At 44.9% G+C, this 26,799-nt stretch overlaps 2 protein-coding genes across 3 annotated transcripts in view; one reads left to right on the top strand and one right to left on the bottom strand.

Annotated features, from left to right (window-relative positions):
* Positions 1–12,621, top strand: part of CLDN10 (claudin 10) — a 105,966-nt gene extending 93,345 nt beyond the window's left edge. For both annotated transcript variants that reach the window (XM_060233615.1, XM_060233614.1), the window contains exons 2-5: positions 1,550–1,711; positions 2,127–2,208; positions 8,658–8,765; positions 12,228–12,621. In XM_060233615.1, coding sequence (XP_060089598.1) covers positions 1,550–1,711; positions 2,127–2,208; positions 8,658–8,765; positions 12,228–12,354 — 479 coding nt within the window. In that variant the 3' untranslated portion in view covers positions 12,355–12,621. The remainder of the gene's footprint in view (positions 1–1,549; positions 1,712–2,126; positions 2,209–8,657; positions 8,766–12,227) is intronic.
* A 3,160-nt stretch (positions 12,622–15,781) lies between these two features.
* DZIP1 (DAZ interacting zinc finger protein 1) overlaps positions 15,782–26,799 on the bottom strand; it is a 59,877-nt gene continuing 48,859 nt past the window's right edge. Inside the window, exons 16-20 of the mRNA XM_060235235.1 lie at positions 25,529–25,582; positions 23,593–23,792; positions 22,552–22,679; positions 18,141–18,312; positions 15,782–16,118 (exon numbers count right to left, since the gene is read on the bottom strand). Coding sequence (XP_060091218.1) covers positions 16,042–16,118; positions 18,141–18,312; positions 22,552–22,679; positions 23,593–23,792; positions 25,529–25,582 — 631 coding nt within the window. The 3' untranslated portion in view covers positions 15,782–16,041. The remainder of the gene's footprint in view (positions 16,119–18,140; positions 18,313–22,551; positions 22,680–23,592; positions 23,793–25,528; positions 25,583–26,799) is intronic.

Below are 26,799 nucleotides of genomic sequence, written 5' to 3'. Positions count from 1 at the left end.
ATCATTACAACCAGAATTTGAAAGTCCACTTTTAATGAAAGCAATCTTGGTTAGTACCAGCGTCAACTTAAAACGAGTCTTCTTTGGACATTACAATTTAGGATATCCAAATTCATGCACAAGAAATGTATGCTACTCCACAATCCTTTCAAAATATTTACTTATATTAGCCTTGTGTGTTAATTTCCCTAACGTCACATGTTCAAGAGGCAGTTCTAGGGTTGCCAGGCCCCCAGTCTGGGCTCGGGTTCCCCCACTTTTGTGAGCCCCTTTCCGCCACCTGACAGTGGGGGAAACCCTGCCCACAAATGTGATGTAATGACATCACCTGAAAGTGACATCATCAAGTTGCAATTAGGGGGTGACATTCTCATTTTTGAGCAAAACTCTATGGTAAAATTCAGCCCAACCTATAGTCTTGCCCCAAAACTAGAGTGTCCCCTCCAACATTTGCAATGTGACATCACTTCTGGGGGATGCTATGATGGTGCACACACCACAGGATCCCAGAAGGGACACTGGAGTCCCCCACTGATAGCCAGGTAGGACCTTAAGGTGACCAAAGAGAGATCATGGGATTAGTGAATAGAAAATAATTAGTGACAATTTATAGGCTGTTTCCCCTCTAGCCTTGCTGTGGTCTCGCATTCCTTTTTCCTGTGGTGCTTCTGCCCGATTTTGCACACGCTGCTATGAAGCTGTGACTTGCCCTGCCTCTTTCCCAAGTTCTCTCCATGGCTGTAGGATTCTCTGAAGCTGGATTCTGAAGCTGCAGAGAACTTGTGGAAGAGGTGAGGCAAGTCACAGCTTTGCAGTAGCATGTGCAAAATCGGGCAGAAGCACTGCGGGAAAAAGGAATGTGAGGTGGTAGCAAGGCTAGTGGGGAATCGGCCCTAGTCCTTCATAAATATGCCAGGAAGGACCTGGCAACCCCAGGCAGTTCAGTTAATGGGGAGTTCTTGCATAAACCTGTTGGAGTTGCTCCTTAGATTAAAAACTGTTCACCTTCTACTTTCCTTGTTTTAGGACCCAGAAATATTACACACATGTTCTAAAGTTTAAGGCCCAAAATGAATCCTCTAGGTATGCTGGAACTATTAGCAATGGGTATGTCAACCTTGATGAGAATAATTCTTTAGATAACCTTGTTGAGATGGATTGACTTCCAGAGAGCTCACCGCCCAAGTCAATAAAATGTGTCTCCTGGAATACAGCAGGGTGGAGGAATAAGGCTAACGATCATGACTTCATAGATTACACACATGGTCACCATTTTGTTTGAAGTGGGCACTGTGCATATGGTCAGGGTTGCTACGTAAAACCAAGGTATCAGGAGGACTGCTGGTATGCCTCAACATGAAATCAAATACCCTTGAGCCTAACGATTAGAAGGCACTAATGAATCATGGGTAAGACTGAGAAGGGAAGAAATATTCATGGGAGGGAGGTTGCGGCTTGCTCCCAATCTAACTAGACTAGACCCTAGAATACAAGCTCTTGGAAACTGCCAACTAACCCCAGCTTTTGCCTTTGTGTTGTGTCTGTGCAGGTTACATCCAAGCTTGCAGGGGACTGATGATCGCCGCCATCTGCCTTGGCTTTTTCGGCTCCATCTTTGCCCTGGTTGGGATGAAGTGCACAAAAATTGGAGGCTCAGAACAGAATAAAGCTAGAATTGCTTGTTTAGCAGGGATGATTTTCATCCTTTGTGGTAAATATAAAATTGCAAAAAAAAAAAAAAACCAAAACAAAACCCTCCTCAAATGCTTTTTCTCCAGGAATACTTCCTGGTCCCTCCTTGTGTGTGTGTGTGTGTGTGTGTAACCAGGGGTGGAATTCTAGCAGGAGCTCCTTTGCATATTAGGCCACTCCCCGCCCCTGATGTAGCCCATCCTCCAAGAGGTTACAAGGTTCTTTTTTGTAAGCTCTTGGAAGATTGGCTATATCAGGGGTATGTGGCCTAATATGCAAAGGAGCTCCTGCTAGAATTCCCTGCGTATAACCATATGAAAGAAAGTTTTTAAAACCCCTTTGCTGCAGTACCCTTACCAGTCAAGAGGATCAGGGCTAGGTGCATTCATTACAGGCTTCTGTTGCTGAACAGTTCTCCATCTGATCCATTTTAGGGCTGTGCGCCATGACGAGCTGTTCCTTGTACGCAAACCGAATCACCGTCGAATTCTTTGACCCTTCGTACGTCGCTCAAAAGTAAGTATTGCTGGGAAAATGTCCGGATTTGATGCTGTGTCACAGTTTACCCTTTGGCCCATCAAATGCTTGAATCAGTGGTTTCTACAATCTGTTTTATTGTCTATGTGAGAACACAAATGACTTGCAGGAAGCGTGAGATGAAAATAACATGAATAGTCCAGCTTGGTTGCAGCCGGATTACATGCATGTATCCTGCTGCTGACAGAGAAGAGGCAGATGCTCCCCCTTCTGTCTGTTTTGGTCCTGGCACCCGCCTTCTCGGCCAGGTGCTGTACATTGTACAGAAAGCCAGCATGGTGTAACAGCTAAAGGGTCAGCATGCCCAGTTCTGCAAGGCCTGCAAGACGATACTATTTCACTTAGTCTTTAACTGAATGACGACCACTGCCAAAATATTAGATTCAAATGGATGTCCAAGAACACTGAATGCCATCCTTAAACTAAATGGAAATTAGCACCAAATTGTTTAAACTGTTTTAAATTGTTTTAATTTAATGTTTAATGTAATTTGTTACTCTCCTGTGTATTGTGAGCCGCCCTGAGCCTGCTTCGCCCGGGAGGGCGGGATATAAATCAAATAAAACTAAACCTGGGGTGGCCAAACTTGGTTACTGTAAGAGCCACATAGAATAAATGTCAGGTGTTTGACAAGACAGGAAGGAAGGCAGGAAGGAAGGAAGGAGGAAAATAGATGGGGAGAGGGGAGGGAAAGGTGGAAAGAAAGGAACTTTTAACTTTAAATGCATTCTCCAAGCCAGTTGACGGGGCTGGAGGGGGGCTCTGAGAGCCACACAATATGTGTGAAAGAGCCACATGTGGCTCCTGAGCCACAGTTTGGCCACCCCTGAACTAAACTAAAAGGTAAAAGATAGTTCCCTGTGCAAGTACCAGTCATTTTCGACCCTGGGGTGACGTTGCTTTCACAGCGTTTTTACGACAGAATGCCATTGCCTTACCCAGTCATCTACACTTCCCCCCAGCAAGCTGGGTTCTCATTTTACCGACTTCAGAAGGATGGAAGGCTGAGTCAATCTGGAGCCAGCCACCTGAACCAGCTTCCGCTGGGATCGAACTCAAGTCGTGATCAGAGGGCTCTGACTGCAGTACTGCAGCTTTACCATTCTGCACCAAGGGGCTCTTAACTAATCCAGGTTCAAAAGTGTGTTTGGCTATGACATTTACTGGGTTGTCTCTCTCAGCTTTAGCTACTTCTTGGGGTTGCTGTGAGGATGAAGAGGGGAGAACCATGTACCGCCAGGGATCCCTAGTCTTTTTGAGCCTATGGGCCCCTTTGCAATTCTGACACAGGGTGGTGGCAGAATCACAAAATGGTGGCTTCAGGAGGTAGAGCCAGCCACAAAGAGGCAGCCCATGTGCAGAGGGGTAGATTAAAAAAAAAACACACCAGGAAAGAGGAGAGAGAGAGAGAGAATAAAATAAACACTGTGGTAGCAGCTGCTTTGGAAACAAATGTTATATCTGCATAGCCAATGAGATCTCCAGTGGGCAATAAGAACGCCTCCTGGGCAAAAGCCTTACCTGGCTGCACCCGCTTTCTAAAAACAGCTGGTGGATGTCAGAAAAGGTTTCTGCAGGCACAGCAGTGCCCACGAGCGCCATTTTGGGGACTCCTGACAAATGTTCCCTCTAAACTGTGGGCAAAAATTCTACTTTGTGAGCTACTGGCATTGAAATTGTGAGCTGCTGCATAAATTAGTTTGCTCTGGGGCCACTTTTCCTGAGCGAAGACAAAAATGTATGAGCAGGAAGCTAAAAAACTGAGCTAGTTCACACTAACTCAGCTTAGAGGGAACACTGCTCCTGACATACACTGCAGCAAGCTCCTTAGAGAGGACGGTGGCTGTGGTGGAAAAATTCATTTCCCTTACGGTGGCATAGAAATGTCATAGACAGTTAAATGAAGCAATTCTCTTGTTGCCAAAAGCAGATAAAAGGCTCCTTCTCTCCCTCCTGCACTGGTGACTTTAAAGGACTAAGGCCAACTTTAAAAGAATAAGTGTATTTTCCAGAGGTTGCATTCTAGCAACTCTGAACCTGAAACACTTCATGGATGACGTGTTATTATATGTCACCAATCCCCTCATTTCCTGCTAACCAAAAAACCCTGTGTCAATTTGGCCAACATTCTGGATTAAAAAGAAATCACTCCAAATCCAACCTACTACCCAGTCATTTACCTACCAATATAATCCTTCCGAGGTCAGTAAAATGAGTACCCAGCTCACTGGGGGTAAAGTGTAGATGACTGGGGAAGACAATGGCAAACCACCCCGTAAAAAAGTCTGCCAGGAAAATGTCGTGATGCGACATCACCCCAGAGTTGGAAACGACTGGTGCTTCCACAAGGGACTACCTTTATCCTTTTATAATTAATGAGTTGAAATCTGTGGGAAATAACATCATTAACATATTTAGGTGTTAAAATCCCTCTGACCATAGCAAATATTCTCAATTTAAATCATCATCAAATATATAAAGACATTCAAAGTAAGATGCATAAATGGAACCAACTTAATCTATCTTGGTTTGATCATTTTCATGGGATAAAATCCTTTATCTTATCAAAATTCATTTTCCTTTTCAGATCTATTCCAATCCTAATTTCAGTTAGGATTCATAAAAAGTGGCACAACACAATGCTCAAATTTCTGGAAACAGGGAAAAGGTGTAGAATAAGTTTTCATATATTGAGTAAACAAACCAATAAAGGAGGTTTCAACTACCCTACCCTATACTACAAAGCAATACACCTCTCGTGTACTATTAAAATGTTAAGGGTAATAGACTGGGTTAAAATATGTAACAATAACATAGTGCCTAAAAGAATAGACAAAATACTATGGAATGGTAAAGGAAAAATTCCCACAGAGATCACACAAAATGAATTTATATACCCATCTATAACTTTCAAGAATAACAAAAGGCACCAACTCCTACCAATAATTTCAAGGTTTTCAACATTTCTTAATCAAAACTGGTTTGCCCCTGGCCAAAACTCTATATCAAGGGTTTCAAATTTATTTGTTATGAGGGCCGGATCTGACATAAATGAGACCTTGTCAGGCCAGGCCATGTATGTCATAAAATATAATGCCAGATAGCAGAAATATAAAGGACATAGACAAACACAGAGATTTTTTAAAAGCTTAAAATGAAACATGCTTAAAACATTAGCATTCGTTGGTCTTAAAGGTGCTTTCTTTGTATGTCTCCTGTGCAATCCAGGGAACTGGGCAAAGGAAGCTGTGGCTCTTTCCTTCCTTCCCCAAAGGACCAGGATGGAGAGGAGCCTCAGCCAATAGAAGGAAGAGAGGCTTGGTTCAGTAGCTCTGCTGTGTGATTGAGAGAGTCTGGCAAAGCAACTATTCCTCCTTCTCTTCCTCCCCAAGGGAGGAACCTCAGGCAATGGAAAAAAAACAGACTTTGCTCTGTAGCTCCTGTGCAATTGAGTAAGCCTGGCAAAGCAAGTGGTGATGTAGAAGGAAGCAAGAGAGAGGGAGAAGGAAGCAGATGACAGCCAGTTGCTCAGGGGGGTTGATAGGAGTCCTCTGGGAGCCTGATTCAGCCCCTGGGCCACATGTTTGACACCCCTGATCTATATTATTTAAATACTGGGCACAGCAAAATATGCCATGAATAACTGATATATCTTCAAGTAGTGGCATCTTACAAAGAATAGACTTAGAACGCAAACTGGGAAAGAATAGACTTAGCACGCAAACCATACTCTGGTTTCTTTACCTGCAATTTAACCACATGTTTGATCGATTAAAAATCTCTAAAATTCTCAAAAGAGCCCTTAATAGAATTTGAAAAAAATAATACAGGAATATGGCAATATAAATCGTGGCTTAGTCTCACGTATTTACAAAACATTACAAAATAGTCTGAAACCTAACACATCATGATACCAATCCAAATGGCAAAGGGATTGCGGAATCTGGACCAAGCTGTGGAACTCAAAACTGTTAACTTCACCGATCTTAACAACAAAGCTCCAATCATTCACATGACTAGATGGTATAATACACCTCTTAAGATCTCACATATAATACCATCCCAAAGCCTTAAATGTTGGAAAGACTGTAAACAGACAGACATATATTCATTGTTGGTGGTCCTGTGAAAAAAATACAAAAAATTCTGGAAGGAGGCACTATCCCGAATTAAATTGATATCTAGGTGGGACATTCCACTTAGACCTGAAATCTTATGGCTGAACTATTGGCCCCAAGGAACATATCCTCCAAGAAACAAAAGACCTAATAGATACAATGACTGTAGCTGCCAGAACATCAATTACCACCAAATGGAAAAACCAAGCAGCACCTAGCCTATCTCTATGGTATTGCTGTGGTGCCCAGTAGACCCTCTAGCCATCTCCCTGTGAGGAGGCCAGTCTAGGGACTTACTACCAGGGCACTTTAAATCTAATATCAAGGGGAAGGCAAAGCTCTTCCACCTTCTGCCAAGGTTGCTGCCACCAGACTGGTATTTTTTACAGGGCCCAATCCATCGTGGTTCCCCAGAGAGATCAACAGCCTCCAGATAACCAAAGAGATGCTTAATAGCATTCACACCTTCTTCTGAGTAGGGCTGAAAGGCACCGGTCCCTTTGCAAGCCACTGACACCAAACAAAAGGCTAACAAAAATTTATTCTTAACAGTACAGGTATTTTCCCCAACACCACGTAACAAAATAACAAAAAGCTTCAAAAGCTGTCTAGTTACCTTGACCCTCCGGCCAGTTGTGGAGAGTTAAAAAGGTTCAGAGTTCCACAGGCACTCCCGTCTGGGATGGTCCAGTCAAGTCCACTAGGATTCCCAATAATGCTCTTACTGACCCTCAGATCGCCACAGCTCCTTGCCTAAGCAAAAAGCCAGAAGACTAAAGCTAGGAGGAAAATCTCCCCTTTTACTAGTCCACCAGCTTCGAATTGGCGATCAAGGCCTGATACCATGCAGCTGATGGCTCCACTCTGGGGCTTACAACAGAAGCTGAGGAATCCTATAGAACTTATATCAACTTAAAACTTAACTCAATTGCAAACTGTAGGATCAATATATAATGGAGAATATTTCAGATAGAATCCACAAAGCAATGTAATTTCCTAAACAAACTAACTTTATGCCACTTGGTTGGGTACAACTACAGAGAGGGTTATAAAATTGCTTTTCTAGGATGTGAAATGTTATCACTCTTTGTTACAAGTATGTTTTGATGGTGTGACGCTTTATACCCCTGTAACTCTAATAAACTAATTTACTGTGTATTGACTTGTCTGTGTAATTCTTCTGCTTGCAATGAATGCAAAACAGGAGAGAGAAAAAACAGAGGAAATGATGGATAGATGGGGGATTAGTTTGATAAATCTGAATTCCATTTTTTAAAAAAAAAAATAGCTGACCCCTCTCCTGGTGCCCACCAAGTGTTTTTAGAAAGTGAGTAGGGCCAAATGGGGCTCTTGACCAATACTCCCTCTAAGCTGTGGAGTCTTGTGAACAAAAATTCTACTTTGTGAGCTATTGGCATTAAAGTTGTGCACTACTGCATAAATTAGTTTGCTCTGGGGCCATCCTTCCTGAGCTAAGACAAAAATGTGTGAGCCAGAGGCTAAAAAACTGTGAGCTAGCTCACATTATCTCAGCTTAGAGGGAACACTGCTTCTGACCAGTAGGGCTTCTGATCGGTTGTATAAATTACAATAACTTTATTCCAGCAGCAGCTTCCACCACAGTGTTGGTTTTATTCTCTCCTGTTCCTCCTTCCCATTGTATTTTTTTTTAAATGATGCCTCTTAATCCGTTTTGTGGTGACCATTTTGTGGTTGCACCCACCTCCCTATCAGATTTCCAAAGGTGCCTGCCAACTTAAACAGGTTGGGGGGCCCTGCTATTAAGTGACAATCAGGAGAGCCAGTTTGGTGTAGTGGTTAAGTTTGCAGACTCTTATTTGGGAGAACCGGGTTTGATTCTCCACTTGCAGCTGCTGGAATGGCCTTGGGTCAGCCATAGCTCTGGCAGAAGTTGTCCTTGACAGGGCAGCTGCTGTGAGAGTCCTCTCAACCCCACCTACCTCACAGGGTGTCTGTTGTGGAGGAGGAAGATAAAGGAGATTGTAGTCTCTGATTCAGAGAAGAGGGTGGGGTATAAATCTGCAGTCTCCTTCTTCATTGGATTTTTAAAAACCCAATATTCAAGGGGAAAGCAGAAGTTTTCTTGTTCTCTTTTGTTGCATATTAAGTGCATCTTCTGCAACCGTCTAGTGAAATATATGTAAATGCTTTGGATGGTTTTGTTTGTCTTGCTCACAAAAACCAAAATAAAATAACACGAAACCCATTTTGCTGATAGAACTTTTAGCACAAAATCCATTTTGCCAATGTAACTTTTTTACTAAGTGTGAGTGTATCGCTCTCCTGCAGGTATGAACTAGGAGCAGCTTTGTTCATCGGATGGGCGGGATCGTCGCTTTGCATAATTGGCGGCAGCATATTCTGCTTCTCATTGGTTAAAGACAATAAGAATCGAAGGTACGGAACAAACCCGGCTTGATTGAAATTAATGCATTAGCATATTTCTAATTATTAACTATGTTAAGAGGGTATGCTACACAGATCCGGTTTGCATATCTTTCCCAACCAACCTTACAATTGAAGTTTGGAACGAGGGCTTGGGAAACACAAAAGGGATTTAAAGAGTTGGAAGCGCACACACACACACCCCAGCTCCTTTTAAGGAGCATATTTATTGGGTATCATTTGTCTGCGTAAGTTTTAGTGTGGTATGAAATGTCGTATGGAAGGAGCCGATAGCAAAGCTATCGTTTTCACTACATGAATGCTTTAACGTGTCCTCTGTAAAGGGATGTGTGTTCATTCATTGTTCTTAAGTAAGAAAAATGTCATGACTCAAGAACTGGGCTATGTGACCTCTGAGTCTCCCAGACACTTTATTGCTTTCATATGAAGATGGATTGGGGGTTGCTGAATTACAACCTTCAGCAAAACTGCGGAAGGAATGGTTTCCACTGGGCCCTTTTCTTTCCTAGGCCCTACTGATCACCCACTTCCTTCATCTGAAGAAGCACACAGAACTTTAATTTTGCCCCAACAATCACAGTACCCTGTAGTGTCGTGAGTGTGGCAGTGGGGGGGGGGCACAGTGGGAGGGCTTCTAGTGTCCTGGCCCCACTGGTGGATCTCCTGATGGCACTTGGTGTTTTTGGCCACTGTGTGACACAGAGTTTTGGACTTTATGGGCCACTGGCCTGATCCAACATGGCTTCTGTTATGTTCTTAAGAATGGCAACAGAATCTCTCCTGTAGCAGAGTTCAAGATAAAGGTGAATTCTCTAGGACATTCTGTGGCAGCCCAAGATGGGTGCAAAGGAGAAGTCTGTTAAAGGGACAGGTGGCTTAGAAGTACATCCCAGCTGAGAAAATACCCCCCCAAAAAACCCACCACCTTATTGGTATTCTTTCAGCTGAATATTTTTTTGGGGGTATTTTCGGCTATCCACCATAGCCCATACCGAATAATCCCCCCCAAAATAATTTGGATTATCTGGGAAAGCAAGATAACAGCACTTCAGTCACCTTCACTCACAAAAAAAATTGAAAGATACAATCTTATGACAACAAACGGGGAAGGGGGAGGGGGGGAACCCAGCAAAAAGAAAAGCAGGGATTGATGTCAAACTGGCAGTGGGGGAGGGGCACTGGATTTTGCTAGACTTGCAAAAATGAACAGACTTTCTAGTTTGACATCAGTCCTTGTTTTTTGGTTTTGCTGTTTTTTCCATCCACTGAAAACAATGGAGGATGGGGGCACTTTCTTTGGGGGCATAGAATTGGACTCCCTGGTCCAGTCTTTTTGAAACTTGGGGAGTCTTTTGAGGAGAGACACTAGAAGCTATGTTGAAAATGTGATGCCACGAAAAAAAGAAAAGCCACCTCCAGACCCTCTGGATTCCCCATTGATTATAATGGTCCGATAGAGTAGAACAGAACCAAAAAAATTCAGGATTCCTGAAAAAAATCCAAATACCATATTGGTATTAGAATTTGGGGTGGTTTTTTGGGAATCTCAAATTTGGGGGGGGGGGGGGGTACAATATACCTGAATCCAAAAAATCTGAATTTTTGTGTGTATCCCTACTTGAAAGATTAAATAAGAGAGCTTAGGTGAGATCTACATGAGTTTCTCATTCCACAAACTGAAGACTTATTATGTAAAATAACATTGCATAATTAACACATTTATTTGCCTGTTTTCTCCCAGAATTGAATCTAAACAACAATGACCTTATAAACTTAGCTTGTTATTCTTGTTTGTATCTGTTAAAACATTTCATTATATTGCATGCCAATCTACTGTGCAACCTCTGCCTTATATGTATGGACTGGTAAGCATCATTCCATTCTATCTGACAAAGTGTGCATGCACACGAAAGCTCACACCCTGACTTAAACTTTTGTTGGTCTTAAAGATGCCATTGGAATCTAACTTTGTTCCATGTAAGATTTATCACAGTGGTTCATAACCTTTAATCCCAGTATGTACCACTATCACTGAATGCTCCTCTAGTCACTAGTAAAAAATTAGGATTTAAAAACAGCATTCCAGACAAAGCATCTCTATCATTATATATCTATTTCTCAACTGTGGTCCCCACCTTCAGATATCTGAATCTGTGAATGTGAGCCACACTTACCCAAAACTTATAGTTTTGCAAACCTGAGAAAATCTGAAAACTTTAAAAGAATACATCGGAGGAGCTTAATCCCCCCCACCCAAAGCAAAGGCTAAGATCCACACTGGGCTTGCCAGGAATGGAGGCAAGGGGACGTGGCAGGCCTGGTGGCACTGTAAGGTATGTGGGAGGAGCTAGAGATGTATCTAGTGCAGATGATGGGAGGTAGCTGCAACAGTTTCCAGTAATGGTGAGGAGGAGCTGCAGCTAAGGGGGAGAAGGGAATCCTTCCCTGAAATTATCATGGATTCCCACTTGTTACATGTTTCTGAACAATGGTCCTAGGGTGTCAACTGAAAAATGACCCCAAGCTGAAACATACTGGAGAAAACATAAGATCTTACAAAGCTGTGTTGCAAGATCTCAGCCACTGTTCTGAAGGTCGCCTGACAATCAAGCAAACATTGCTGCAGGCCTTCCAACTTGGATGGCTCTTCCAGCGAAGGGCGGTGGCGCAGTGGAAGAGCCTCGGCTTTGCATGCAGAAGGTCCCAAGTTCGATCCCCAGCATCTCCAGTAGGTGATGTGAAAGACTTCTGCCTGGAACCCTGAGAACCACTGCCAATCGGCAGACAATTCTGATGGACAGATGATCTGATTCAGTTTAAGGCAGCTTTGTGTGTATTCAGTGGAGGAAGAACCGTTTAGAAAAGGGCTCCTTTGGTTGGAGGAAGGCTTCAAGCTTCACTCAGTTTGGTGAAGTGGTTAAGTGCGTGGACTCTTATCTGGGAGAACCGGGTTTGATTCTCCACTGCTCCACTTGCAGCTGCTGGAATGGCCTTGGGTCAGCCATTTTTCTCAGAGGTTGTCCTTGAAAGGACAGTTTCTCAGAGCTCTCTCAGCCCCACCCACCTCACAGAGTGTCTGTTGTGGGGGAAGAAGATAAAGGAGATTGTAAGCCACTTGGGACTCTGATTCAGAAAGAAGGGCGGGTTATAAATCTACAGTGGTGTTCTTTTCATTTGAGTGGTAGAAACAGATACAGGCAGGATCCACCCCGGTAATAAGATTTGGAAGCCTGAAAAGTGTTATAAATGCTGTCCTCATTAAGTTTCATGTTAGAAAAACAAAAACAAATTTTGCCACTTTTTGTATTGACAGTCAATGGACTTTGTTTCAAAACAGCAGTATGTGTTTGTGTGTGGGGGGGTTTAACCAATGAAAATAACAGCTATTTTCCTCTAAATATCTGCTTGTATTTGGGAATGCATTTTAAACTCAGTAGCTTTTTCTTTTCTCAGGATGGGATATACGTACAACACAGCGGCTTCGGCGATATCAACTCGAACAAAGGTCTACAACGACTCGCCAGATTTGAAATCACCCAGCGCCTCCCCAAAGCACTTTGACAAAAACGTCTATGTGTAAACCCCGATGGTTCCAAGAGTCCTATTTTTATAAATCGTGTTTGTGCTGTTCATTCACAGAATAATTTTTTAGAAAGGCACTGGTGTCGTTTGCACCGGGAACGAAAATATTTTATAAATGAACTTTTTGTCTACTTGTAAATTTTCCTCATGCCTTGTATTAAGATTTATACAGATGCCGTGCGTAAATTATATCTGTAAATCATTTACTATTTTTGCTTTCTGTAAAAAAAAACAACCATTTACAAATAAAGTCATATTGGCTGTGGCCAGTGACGTCGAAGGTTCTGTAGACTGGGACACTGCAGGAGACCTCAAAAAGTTGCATTTTTTATCTTGGGTGCCAATGTGGCTATAGACCTTGGGATCCACTCTGCTGAAACAGTTCTGGTGCACATTCCCAGTGCTTTACATTTCACAACAAACCTCAAAGCGACGCTTCCTAAGACTTCCAGAGTTCTCTCACACAAAGCCAACATAAAAATTCTCCATGCCTGTATCCAGGCCTCGGATTCAACGGGAGCTCACAGGAGCACAGCTCCTGAACCTTTCTGACAGTTCCACCTCCTCCTTCCCACCTCATCCATTGAACAGTAGGTGCAGCTGCATAATAATCCCTGGATGAGCTCCACCACCTACCGTATTTTTCTACAAAACGACCCCTGCCTGTATCTTCCTCACGGAAATCTGCAAAACCGTATTGGGTCTTCAAAAACAGCCTGTACTCACCAGGTTAACTCTTTTAGCCGTTCTTGAAATTCTTCAGCTGAACCCCTCAAAGTTCATTTCAGGATGAATTTCAATGATGACTAATTGTTACAGTTGTCATCTCCTTTCCTGAAGATGGTGGCAACCCTGTTCGAGGCTCCAAGGCGTTGGAAGATGCACTTTCTGAACTCCTCCACTTATTCCCTCAGCCGCTCTTCCCCACTACCTACAAAATTGGGAGACCTGCCACCCACAGGAGGTGGGGATGAAGAAGAGGGCAGAAGCAGCATCGTCTCTCAGAACAAGTAAATGAGTAGGCACTATCTTTGGGTGAGGGAACCTGGCACCCTTAGCTGTCATGTGTGGCACGGACGCAGTGGTTATATGATGCCCTGATACCACCCAAGTAATGCTTGCAATGGCTTAGATTGTAGTATGTTACATATCACTGCATTGTAACATAATTCACTGAACAAGCTTAAGTCCTACATGGAGCCTTTCTGTGATACAGCAAGCCTATGATATGCCCTTGGTGAAAAGGAGTCCCGCTTATAGGTTTTGAGGGTGACAAACATAGCAGAGCCTTTCTACACAGCCCTCTCTCTCCCGCTGAGGAGAAAGTTTTTGTTTGGGGGACAACATCCACCCTCACCTGGCACACTGCAGGTCTTTTGTATCATCCCTGGGCTGGCTAAAAGGCAACTGCGGACCAGGGATTTTTTTTGTAGAAAGAGCCCAACAGGAACTCATTTGCCTATTAGGTCACACCCCCTGACACCACCATTGTTTCACAGGACTTTTTGTGGGGAAAGCCCAGCAGGAACTAATTTGCCTATTAGGCCACACACCCTGACATCACCATTGTTTCACACGGGAATTTTTTTTGTAGAAAAAGCCCAGCAGGAACTCATTTGCCTATTAGGCCACACCCCCTGACAGCACCATTGTTTCACGCAGGACTTTTTTGTAGAAAAAGCCCAACAGGAACTCATTTGCCTATTAGGCTACACCCCTGACACCAAGCCAGCCGGAACTGCATTCCTGCTCAAAAAAGCCCTGCTGCTGACTGTGTTTCTGGGACAACAAAGAGCAATTGGGGCCCCACCTTGGGTGAGGCCAACCCCAAGACCCCCGACCCATCAGCAGTAAGAACAGAATGAGCATGTCCAGGAGAGTGTAGCCTTCCTCCAAGGTCAGGGGCAACTTGTGGTGCCTGGGAGGGCTCAGCTGCAGCTACCCGGAGAGATGGGCAGGAGGAGCAAACCCAGGGCCCCAAATTGCCTCCCTCACAGCAGGCCCCAAGGAAAAGGCTGCACTGGTCATTTAGGGGAAGGGCATATCCTGAACGAAGGGGGATGGAAAGGGAGGATCTGCTGGCAAGTGGGGGAGGATTCAGGGGGTGCCAGAGCTCAAGAGGGAGCTGCGCCCAATGGAGAGGAGGAGGAAGACGACAACTGCAGATTTATACCCCGCCCTTCTCTCTGAATTGGAGTCTCAGAGCAGCTTACAATCTCCTTTGCCCCACAACAGACACCCTGTGAGGTGGGTGGGGCTGAGAGAGCTCTCATAGCAGCTGCCCTTTCAAGGACAACTCTGGTGAGAGCCATGGCTAACCCAAGGCCATTCCAGCAGGTGCAAGTGGAGGAGTGGGGAATCAAACCAGGTACTCCCAGGTAAGAGTCTGCGCACTGAACCACTACACCAAACTGGCTCTCAACCAGATGGCACAATCGCTTCCCCTCTCCTCCCTGGGATGTGCAGGGCAAAGATGCCGTCACAAACAAAGGCGGAGCCTCTGGGGTGATGGGGCAGGAGTGTGCTCCGCAGAACCCCTTGCAGATTCCTCTGGTCAAAGAAACGCTTCAGCCCTCCCTGCAGAAGAGCATGGCTTTGTATGCAAAAGGTCAATCCTTGACATCTCCAGTTAAGAGGGTCTCCATTAGCAGGGGCCAGGAATTACTTATTCTCCGTTGGCAACCTTGGAAAGTGCTGCCAGGCAGAGTAGGTGGTTACTAATTTGAGGGCCTGATGATTCTATGGAGTACTACCCCTAGGAATTCCAAACTTTATGCAGCTTTTTCCGGACTTTAAAGGGGCATTCGACTCTAGACAGAGAGCAACTACAGATTAAACTCCATCAACTGGGCATTGATAAGAGACTTCTCAAATTAATCACAACTCGACATTCCTCCACCACTTGCCCAATCAAAACCTCAACTACTGGGGAACTAACACCCAAAATTACCTTGGATAAAGGAGTTAAACAAGGATGCATACTTGCTCCTTTTTTATTCAATCTATTCCTCAATGATTTGGCTCCTGTACTAACAGAAATAGACTGCCACCCCCCAAAATTGGGCTGTCTGCACGTACCCATCTTGTTATACGCGGATGACACAGTACTCCTTTCTCACACGAGGGTTGGGCTCAGATGACCGTTGAATAGATGTCTCCGTTTTTTTCAAGAAAACAAATTGCATCTGAACTATGAAAAATCTAAGATGCTGGTGCTTGCTAAGTCTTGTAAAATCCACAAATGGCTATTCGATGGGAAAGAAATAGAACAGGTCAGGCATTTTAAATACCTAGGTCTTCATTTTAGTTAAAATATGTCCTGGTCATGTCACCGTATTACCAATTTCATACTTGCAGTTTCCTGTGTCTGAACAAAGTAGTATCTGAATGAAAAAAACAATAACTTTATTTCAAATGCTGCTCCCCTTTTATATGAAGTTCAGTATAAAGTTGCTTTATTTTGTTTTCGATTACTTAAAATACTGGATCGGGTAATACTGTTTTATTGATGAATACTGCCTTCCTGAAAGTGGAGAACCAGCTAGAGGTATTTAACCAGCGTTGCACATTCAGAAAGAAATTAAAGATGTCTGAGGTTTGTAAGCAAAAGTCCCTTGTTAGCGCACATGAAAAGTCAACAGAAATCAGTTCGTTATAGATAAGATCGCATTCCAAAGATGGACAGTCAGATATCTGAAGAGTCGCTCCAGTCTGTGACCGTGACTAAGCTGCTTTTCAGTGTGCTATCTGCATCTTGAAGACCTGTTGGTTTGAAAAAAGAAAAAAAAGGAAATACTCAATTAGATGGGCCAAACAGCAGTGGAAAATCAAAACATTTAAAAAAGAAGACTGCAGATTTATACCCCGTCCTTCTTTCTGAATCAGAGACTCAGAGCAGCTTACAATCTCCTATATCTTCTACTCCCACAACAGACACCCTGTGAGGTGGGTGGGGCTGAGAGAGCTCTCCCAGAAGCTGCCCTTTCAAGGACAACTCTGTGAGAAGCGATGGCTGACCCAAGGCCATTCCAGCAGCTGCAAGTGGAGGAGTGGGGAATCAAACCCAGTTCTCCCAGATAAGAGCTTGCACACTTAACCACTACACCAAACTGGCTCTAAATGAGGAGGACCCACAGGGATCCACAGAGAAGGACCTGCGGGGAAGGAACCTTCCTCCCCTCACCCAGTTGGCTCCTTTGACCGCCTGCTCATCCCTTTGGCCCAGCGTTACTTTGCAGGTGCCATCTGGGGTTGCTATAAGTGATATGAGACCTGGTGAACTGCACATCTTTGGGCCTCACGGAGCCCCTACTCCTCTCCCGGCACTGTGGACTGACAGGGATCAGTGCTGCATAGCTTGTGAAGATCAGATGTACCAATTATTCAGTATTATGGGACAGGCTGCAAGACTATTTCTTTAGCTAAACAATACCATCATGCCAAAGACCTCCACTGTCCATGAAAACTTCTATGGCAGCAGCAATTCCTCCTCGGTTGCAAACTCTCTCAGTTGTACAGAAAGAGGAAGGAGGCGGTAATCCAATCCTCCTCAGACCCACTGCTTGCCTCCCCCCCATCACCCATCTCCCCAAGTGCTTTTTGCCCAGCTGAGTACACTGATGGTCTTGCAGAAAACCGAAGGTGAAAAAGGAATTTGGGAAGAGGTTCTGGGTGGGAAGTAGGTACCAGGTACCCATCGCCTTCTAATCCCAAAAGCAATACTTTTGCAGGGTAAAAGGTGTTGAATGTAACTCCGCTTGGGCTGTGGGATGCTTGTGATTCTGGGATGGTATGAAGCAACTCTCTGCATAATGACCCTGCAGAGAACACACATCAGGTGATGAAGGACAAGAAGTAACCAGCGAGTGCAGTGCAACCAAGCTGTTTCCAAATGCGTTAAGATTAAGCGGGGGGGGGGGGGGGAAGGCCCAAGGTTTGATTGCAAGAGCAAAGGAAGAAGAAGATATTGGATTTCTATCCCACCCTCCACTCCAAAGAGTCTCAGAGTGGCTCACAATCTCCTTTACCTTCATCCCCCACAACAGACACCCTGTGAGGTTGGTGGGGCTGAGAGGACTCTCACAGCAGCTGCCCTTTCAAGGACAACCTCTGCCAGGGCTATGGCTGACACAAGGCCATCCCAGCAGGTGCAAGTGGAGGAGTGGGGAATCAAACCCGGTTCTCCCAAATAAGAGTCCACGCACTTAACCACTACACCAAACTGGATACAGCTGGATCACAGGCAATCTCGTTCGGTTGAGAAGGGATGCCTGGGAGGAGATGAAAGGAGGCTCAGGGGGCAATTAGGAAGTGCACGTGAGAGAGGGAAGCTGCCCTGATTCAAGAACTTTCATCATGAGCATTTGCCAAGGGAAATTTGCCTTTCGGCAGAACGCTCTGCTGCAGTTCTTTCTAGCCCTAATACAGGAAATACACTGGTTAATATCTTCCTTCTGCAGCCTCCGTAGGTCTGACTAAACCCCACCCTTAGTCCCACCATGTGGACCGTGAGATCTTCATCTCTCCCAAACCAATTTCGCACTAGACCTTTAACCCTAGTTTACCCCTGCCCCCAAACTGACATTTTACACCAGAATCGGGGATTTAGAGAAACCATCTCTATGATTTTAGTGTAGAATGTCAGCTTGGGGACACGGCTAAACCAGAATTAAAGGTCTAGTGAGAAACTGGTCCCAGTCTACTCAAGGGGAGGTACGTGACCCAGCTCCACCTGGGAGCATCAGAGCTTCCGAGAAGGACTTATTACCACCGCTAATATCGTACGTTCTGTCTTGGTAAGTTTCCCCACAGGCTGGACCGCGGATGTGGTGTTTGTATCATCCTTCTTAGTGGCAGCTCCATTTCTGACTTTCGCATCTTTGGCTGGCAAAGAGGTCTCCTCTTCCAGAGAGGACAAATCCCAGTCGTCCTCATCCTCTTCCATGACTCCTGTGAACTAAAATGGGGAGGGAAGAACTGTGTTTTTTAAAAAATTCCACTTTCTGAAACGCTGGAGCTGTTCCAGAAGAACAGTTCTGTGTATGTCCTGTTAACCTGTCAACAGCCTAGTATGAATGGATAATTTTATTGTATGTGGGCATTGACCATTACAATATAAGATCACAGTATAAGGATTTACAGAAGAGCCCCGTGGCACAGAGTGGTGAAAATGCAGTACTGCAGTCCTAAGCTCTGCTCATGACCTGAGTTCAATCCTGGTGGAAGCTGGGTTCAGGTAGCCGGCTCGAGGTTGGGAAAATGAGTCTCCAGCTTGCTGGGGGGGAAAGTGTAGATGACTGGGGAAGGCAATGGCAAACCACCCCGTAAAAAGTCTGCCATGAAAACGTGAAAGCAACGTCACCCCAGAGTCGAAAACCACTGGTGCTTGCACAGGGGACTACCTTTACCTTTTTTTAAAATAAAGATTTACATTCAAAAATATCTTCCTTAAAAACCAAATCTTCAGATTAAAACTATACACTTCTAAAATTTCAAGAATGCATCTTTAAAATTATAACTACTATGACCTTGTTCAGTTCCGCAGGGCCTGTAAGACGACCCTCTTCCGGCTAGCTTATACCTAGCTTGAGAATTTAATGCAACTTGCCAGTTTTCCTCTTTTATATTTAGAATATTTATTAATTTTTAAGGTTTTATCTGTTTTAAATGTTTAATTCTTTCATATTTAAATATTGTTTAATTTTTTATTTACTGTTGGAAGCCGCCCTGAGCCACTTGTGGGAAGGGCGGGATATAAATTCTAAATAAATAAATAAATATGCTGAACTATAAAGCTCAATGTAGTGCATTACTAGGAGCGCCTTGGATCTAACTTTTCTAGCTGCAAGTGCAAAAAGCCTTGCCTTGCGTGAGACCAAGGAGTTTGTGTCTGACAGTTAAAAAATCAACTCTTCTTTTTCAGATAAATTGTATACTTGGCTTAAAATTCCAGATAGGAATCTGCTTCTTAGGTCTAAATATACTGTGAAATCACAAAATAAGTGCCATTTTTTCTGGGGAAAAACACCATTCTCTACTAGACAAAAGGCGTGCGTGTGTGTGTGTGTGTGTGCTGAAAGATCAGTAGTGTGAACTGCTTTATGAAACACATTACCAATACTACCGGAACAAACAGGAAGGGGGGGGGAGGCCATTGTTGGTCTCTAGCAATGAAGACAGTGCCCTCTACTGACAGGATACAATAATAGGTCTAGCTCAAAAATAGTATCATTTTCACAATAGATCAGTTGCATACATTTATAATTTCTTTGTTATGCTATCTAACACATATTGGTCCTCCACTGTGTGATGCAGGACTACACGGACCCTTGGTCTAATCCAGCAGTGCTCATCTGATGTTCTTACAACCTGGCCAAGATTCAATCAGTTTTACTTTCTACCAGTTTCTGCTGGAGACAGGTAAGGCACTCTCCACTGAAATTAAAAAGGCCTGGAACATCCTTAGCTTCGGTCGCCTTGTGCCATAGCAGGCAAAATTAGTATGAACAAGACATGAACGCAAAAAAGTAGCAATATTATCGTTAAAAATATTTTACCATTTGTAAGAATGTTGGAAGAGTTTTTACAGTTTCCTAAAGCTACACCAACAGCTTGAATGGGCTCAGAAGCCAGGAAGGAGCTCATGCAGTTACAGAGCATAGGAGATTGTTGTTGTTTTTAATCATACGAGGGCTGGGACAGCATACCGGTTAGAGTAGTGGACTAGGACCTAGGAAGGCTGGTTTCAAATCCTCTGCTCAGCCAGGGAAGCCTGTTGGGATGATCTTGGGACCTCAGATGACCCCTTAGTATAACCTGTCTTCATAACGTTGCTGCTGTGAGGACTGGGTAGAGGGGGGCAGGGATAGGGTGACCATAATGTCTGAAGGCCAGCCAGGGACACCTTTGGGGGGGGGGGAAGGTAGGGGTGCGTGCGCGCGAAGCGCGTGCGCCGCCGGAAACAGGAAGTGACGTCACTTCCGGTGACGTCATGCCACCGCCGGAAACAGGAAGTGACGCCACTTCCTGTGGCATCATTTCCCCCACGTCACCTGCCGGAAACGGGAAGTGACATCACTTCCCCCAAATGACATCATTTCCCCCAAATGCCACTGCTGGAAACAGGAAGTGACTTCACAGCACTTCCTGTGACGTCCCCAAAAATCCCCCAAATATCACCGCCGGAAACAATTTTGTTCTCAAATCCTGTATATACTTCATCAGTATATGGGATAAGGCACTTTCTCAACTGTGCTGCATAATGCAGCCTATTTATTTTGTCCTGTTTGCTCTGTTGGCTCTATCTGCGCCACCTTCATCACTTTCGGGGTGTGGATCCCCCAGTGGGGTGGTCTCCCGACTCCCTCCGCCGGCTATTTCTGATAGCCCTGCGCCCCCTCTTTCATTTGATAGGTGTCCCGTGCGGGTGCCACCCTCCCGCCAGGAAATGCCGCAAAATTAGCCCCCTTGAGGCTTATGGCGGCAGGGCTCGGGGGAAGCGAGCTAGACTGCTGTTCTTTTGAGGGGTTATAGAGTGTTTCGAGCCCGTCCCTGTGGCATCAGTCCCATCGTTGTGGGACCCAGGGGGCTGGTGCAGCGGCACGCTGAAGCAGCCTGTCACTAATAACACAGGTCGAGATGCAGGACAGGAACCTGGAAGTGACCGACAGGCTGCTTCAGCGTGCCGCTGTTCGGTGCTGGTCGCTGGAGGCCCTCCAGAGTCTCTGGAGGGCCTCCAGGGACCAGCGGAGGCCGCGGAGAGGCCTCCGCTGTTCGGCGCTGGTCGCTGGAGGCCCTCCAGAGACTCTGGAGGGCCTCCAGGGACCAGCGGAGGCCGCGGAGAGGCCTCAGCTGTTCGGCGCTGGTCGCTCCGGGGCCTCTCCGGGGCCTCCGCTGGTCGCTGGAGGCCCTCCAGAGTCTCTGGAGGGCCTCCTGCGACCAGCGGAGGCCGCGGAGAGGCCTCCGCCACCGCCGCCGGGCCCCGCGTGTGGGCGGGGAAGGCGGCGAGTGAGGGAGGGAGGGGCCCTGCGCACGCGCAGGGACACTCCCTCCCTCACTCGCCGCCTTCCCCGCAGGCGCCCGCGGCCCACCGCCTCCGGGGCTGGCTAAACCGGGACCTTTAATGGTCCCGGTATAGGCAGCCCGGGAGGCGGGAATTGGTGGCCAGAACCGGGAAAGTCCCGGGAGACCGGGACGGTCTGGCCACCCTAGGCAGGGACCATGTGAAAAACTGTTCTGGGCCACAGATCAGGAAGAAAAGCAGGGTATAAAAAGGTAAAAGTAGTTCCCCGTGCAAGTACTGAGTCGTTACCGATCCATGGGGTGATGTCACATCACCATCTTGGCAAACTTTTTATGGGATAGTTTGCCATTGCCTTCCCCACTCATCTACATTTTACCCCTAGCAAGCTGGGTACTCATTTTACTGACCTTGGAAGGATGGAAGGCTGAGTCAACCTTGAGCTGGTTACCTGAACCAAGCTTCTGCCAGGATCGAAATCAGGTCCTAAGCAGAGCTTGGACTGTAGGACTGCAGCTTTATCACTCTGCACCATGGGGCTCTTAAGCAGGATATAAATTAGAACAAAACAAAAAGTGCAGGCTCTGTTTTTCCAGATATGCTTTGAATGATACCTGGCTGCAGCCTCAAGGGTTTCTTTTAACAGATAGGTAGTGTACATTAAAGAGCCCCATGGCGCAGAGTGGTAAAGCTGCAGTACTGCAGTCCTAAGCTCTGCTCACAACCTGAGTTTGATCCCGGCGGAAGCTGAGTTCAGGCAGCTGGCTCGAAGTTGACTCAGCCTTCCATCCTTCCGAGGTTGTTAAAATGAGTACTCAGCTTGCTGGGGAAAAGTGTAGATGACTGGGGAAGGCAATGGCAAACCACCTCGTAAAAAGTCTGCCATGAAAACATTGTGAAACAGCATCACCCCAGAGTCAGAAACCACTTGTGTTTGCACAGGGGACTACCTTTACCTTTAGTGTACATTAATAGACAGATAGTGTACCCTGAATAAATGAAGACCATAAACATTTTAGAAACATACTCATTTACAGAAAGCAATCAATATGATTTGGAAAGGAGCTTCTTGCAATAATAAATTATCCTTCAAACTGTCCCCTATAAAAGCGGGAGTTTCATGAAAGGAAGCATATCTCACTGACGATACAAGTCATTAACAATACCGTCCAATACCTTCACTCCCTGAGCGTTCTTCTGAACAAATGACAGGGCAACGTTAATTCCTCCGGAAGACTGGCTTTCTTTTCTTTGGCACAGAGAAGTCTTCTCCACTTGTTCGGTCCCCTTCTGAATGGGCACACCTATGCGGTTGCAGAAATGAGACGAGGTCGGCTTACAAACAAAATCACATGCAACTGTTGCTGCGCAACACACAAAGATTGCGGTGATGCACTTTGGCAGATGATGTTATGAAATGGATAGGAATTTAGAATAACAAGCTCATCTGTTTGAAGTGGGAAACAGGGATGACACTTTTATTCTGATGGATGACCTGAAAAGCGGCAGCATCAACAGGCTGAAGTCTTTTAGTTCTACCTGCAGCCTCCCCATAATTTCTGGTTCAAAGGAGGAAGCTCACGAGTGGTACAATGGGCCCAGCCTTGTGGGGGAGTTTCTTTGAACATGCAGGCATGCTGCTCTCCCTGTTGTTTGGCTGGCAACTGGTATTCCATACCAAGGATCAGGGCTTTTTTTGTAGTAGGAACTCCTTTGCATATCAGGCCACACACCCCTGATGTTGCCAATCCTCCTGACACTTACAGTAGGCCTGGTAATAAGAGCCCTGTAAGCTCTTGGAGGACTGGCTACATCAGGGGTGCGTGGCCTAATATGCAAAGGAGTTCCTGCTATTAAAAAAGCCCTGCCAAGGATCAAACCATCTGATTGTGATTTGCAGTTCTGGTTTCTGGGCAAACTATGGATTGGTGAGAAAGAGAAATAGGGCAAGATGATTCAAATGCACACGGGGAACGGAAATCTGTGAGCCCCCATTTGTGGTCTGCTTGATCAGGAATATTAAAGCTAGGATCTAATGGAAGTTTACTACAATCGTCAGTGGGTTCAGCATAGTCTCTGGGGGCCATATAGGAAACCACAGTGAAACGAAGTCTGGGGTGGGTCAGACTCGGTGGATATGTGCTAGCTGTGCTTCACGAAAGTGCGGGGTGCTGCCTGCTCCTCTGTAAGGATGTCAGTGGAAGTAGTTTCCCTCACCTTGCGAAGGCTTCAGATTCCCCTTGATTTCTTCCACCTCGTCTTCTTCCAGGGAGTTCCCGTCACTCTGGCTTGCTGCTCTGGCCAAGGCGTTCTTGCTACCGCTCACGGAGGGTCGGGGCTGCGATAATTCGGGTGAGATGTAGGACTGCATGATGTCGTTGTCGTCCACTTCATCCTCTGAGCTAAATGGTGGGGTTCTAAAAGGGGGAAAAAATCAATGTATGTATTTTAGTAATTTTGGTCAAAGTATCCTTTGGGTTTACGTTGCTGGTCAGTATTTGGACAAGAGACCACCAGGGAATACCAGCATCTTAGAGACAGCAGAAATGGACTTGCTTTCTGTAAAATTATGAGAAGGAAATATACAAGACAATAAGAAGATTTGGCAGCCACTGTACGATTGGTTGGGTGCAGTATAAGGTTGGAATTTGAGACAATTAAGTGGCAACATATTTGTAGATAAGAATATAAGAGAAGGAGTGAGTACTGTATTATACACTGAATAAGATGGTGCAATTATAAGAAATGTGTATTTGTAAGCCAAAGTAAGAGTTATAAAGAGACAGAATGTTATAAGAGACAAAATGGAAAATACTAATTGTAAATGATATACAGATGGAGATGTGATTGAACTAGATGCATTTGTAATAAGGAAGAAAATGTAAGCAAGAGAAACATTTGCTCTCCCCCTCCAACCCTGATTTTCCTATATTTCCCCACAGAATCTTTCCTTTCCCTTTTCCTATATCTGAAATCCAATAAAACTTTTAATTTTGGGGGTGGGGGGGAAGGAATACCAGCATCACTACACAGACGCAGGCAATGGCAAACGACCTATAAACATCTCTTGCCTTGAAAACTCTACAGGTTCACCATAAGTCAGCTGTGACTTAATGGCAAAAAAAAAAAAAAAGATAGTAAGCAAGTCCAGAATAAGCAGGGCTATAAATACATGATCCATCAGTGAATTTTGATACGCAACAATTATTACATCAAAAGAATCGTTCATTGATTTGTTTTAATAAAACACGTTTCTATCCCTCCTGATTGCTTGTTAACAGCTGTTGAGAGCAAAAAAATAAATAAAAATCAGCAAAATGATACCACATCATGTTTTTGTGAGCCGCCCTGAGCCTGCCCCGGCGGGGAGGGCGGGATATAAATAAAAATTTATTATTATTATTAAAACGCTTGCAGATGTTCAAGCCCAATAGACTGTGCAATAGCCTGTCCCTTTTCTCTTTCACTGCCTTGCCCCAGAAAGAAAAGTAAGGTCCCCTGTGCAAGCACCAGTCATTTTCGACTCTGGGTTGACGTTGCTTTCACGACGTTTTCACGGCAGACTTTTTACGGGTTTCACTGCCTTCCCCAGTCATCTACACTTTCCACCCAGCAAGCTGGGTACTCATTTTACCAACTTCGGAAGGATGGAAGGCTGAGTCAACCTCGAGCCGGCTACCTGAAAACCCAGCTTCCACCGGGGATCGAACTCAGGTCGTGAGCAGAGCTTAGGACTGCAGTACTGCAGCTTTAACACTCTGCACCACAGCGCTCTCTTGCCCCAGAAACCTACTGCCTAACTATCTATCCTAAAGCTCGTACACATTTTGCTCCACAGTAGGTTGCCAACTGACCTGGAGAAAAATGCCCTGTCGCTTTAATAGAGGTTCAATGTGTGGAAATAGGCAGCTGAAGGTCATCGCAGCAGGGAAGCAAGTCACTTCTCCTGGGAAATGACCTCTTATTGAAGGGAAAGGACGCTCTTCTTCAAGTCAGCTGGCACCCCTAAATTGCAAACTGACAAACTTGGATCTTAGAATTGATTTTGCAAAATGGTTTACACCAATTCACATGTATTCTTGTGCAGTATTTCAGCAGAGTACAGAATTTGGGTTACGGTGTTGCACATAGCCCAAAAAGAAGAAAAACTTACGTAATACTAAGCGACTTTCTGGGAACGTTATCCCCCAAAACACTCTCCTTGGTTCTGGAAGAAACAAAGAGAAGCTATATGCAAACTACTCTTTCCTGTAACAGCGTTAGAAATATTGACCTCTTACAATTTTACTTAACATGCTTGAGCTGGACAATTTAGAATACATTCCTACCCAGAGGTAAACCTTTCTAAGTACACTGAAGACAATGGGTGTAGGAGGGCATTATCTCTGCACTGTAAGTTTTGGAAGAGACAAACATTATAAATGTTCTAAGCAGGGCTATTTTTGTATCAGGAACTCCTTTGCATATTAGGCCACACATCCCTGATGTAGCCAATCCTCCAAGAGCTTACAGGGTTCTTAGTACAGGGTGTACTGTAAGCTCCAGGAGCATTGGCTACATCAGGGGGTGTGGCCTAATATGCAAAGGAGTTCCTGTTACAAAAAAGGCCCTGCTAAGTAAACAAAACATGCAGTGTACACTACACTTCCAAGAGAAGCCCTGCTTAAAAGAACATGCCAAACTTCCGGGATCGGAAAATGGCGAGCTGAGCTGCTTTCCCTAACGGGGGCAGGCTGGCACTTTTGTTCGGGGTAGTAAAAGGCAAACTGATGCCTTCTGCCTACTTTTCTCAGCTAGAGAATTGTCCAAGATATTCACAGATACTTTGAGGAGACTTACCTTGACTGAAAGGGAGTCCCGGAGGGGGCTCCTTTGAGGGATCTCCAGAGAGAAGTTGCATATTCATCATCTACAGAAGTTTCCAGAGTCATTTATTTGACTTAAACTCGACAGGATCTGAGTCTTCTTTTACAACTTTAAACATCTAATCTACAAAAGACTGGTGTCGATTTGGATAAACTACAAAAAAATGGTATTGATCGCTATCTTTTCACTCCGGGACTAACTAAAACTAAAGCAAAATTAACTCCGGGACTAACTAAAACTAAAGCAAAACTAAAGCAAAATTAAAAGGTGGGAGTTGGATATAATGGAAGCCTGAAAGGAGGAGAAGAAAAGGGGCTAAATTTGAACTTTGTAAATTTTAAAGACAGTGCTAAAAGGAGAAAGGAATTTATTGTTTTGTCTATCTGCGGTTGAGGAAGTAGCCCCATCGTCATAGATCTGCAGCACTCACAGTCAACACAGGAAGTATGTCAGACATCGCGAGATTTCTCTACCAGCAAAACGAGACTTGGTAGCAGGAAAAGCAAGAAGTACCAGAGGAAGAAGAAGGAAGTAAAAGAAGTAAACAGCCTACTCTAG

The sequence above is a fragment of the Heteronotia binoei genome, chromosome 3 (genome assembly GCF_032191835.1).
Source record: "Heteronotia binoei isolate CCM8104 ecotype False Entrance Well chromosome 3, APGP_CSIRO_Hbin_v1, whole genome shotgun sequence".
Classification (NCBI taxonomy): domain Eukaryota; kingdom Metazoa; phylum Chordata; class Lepidosauria; order Squamata; family Gekkonidae; genus Heteronotia; species Heteronotia binoei.
The sequence above is the reverse complement of the archived record's forward strand: the minus strand, read 5'-3'. Positions and strand labels throughout refer to the sequence as shown.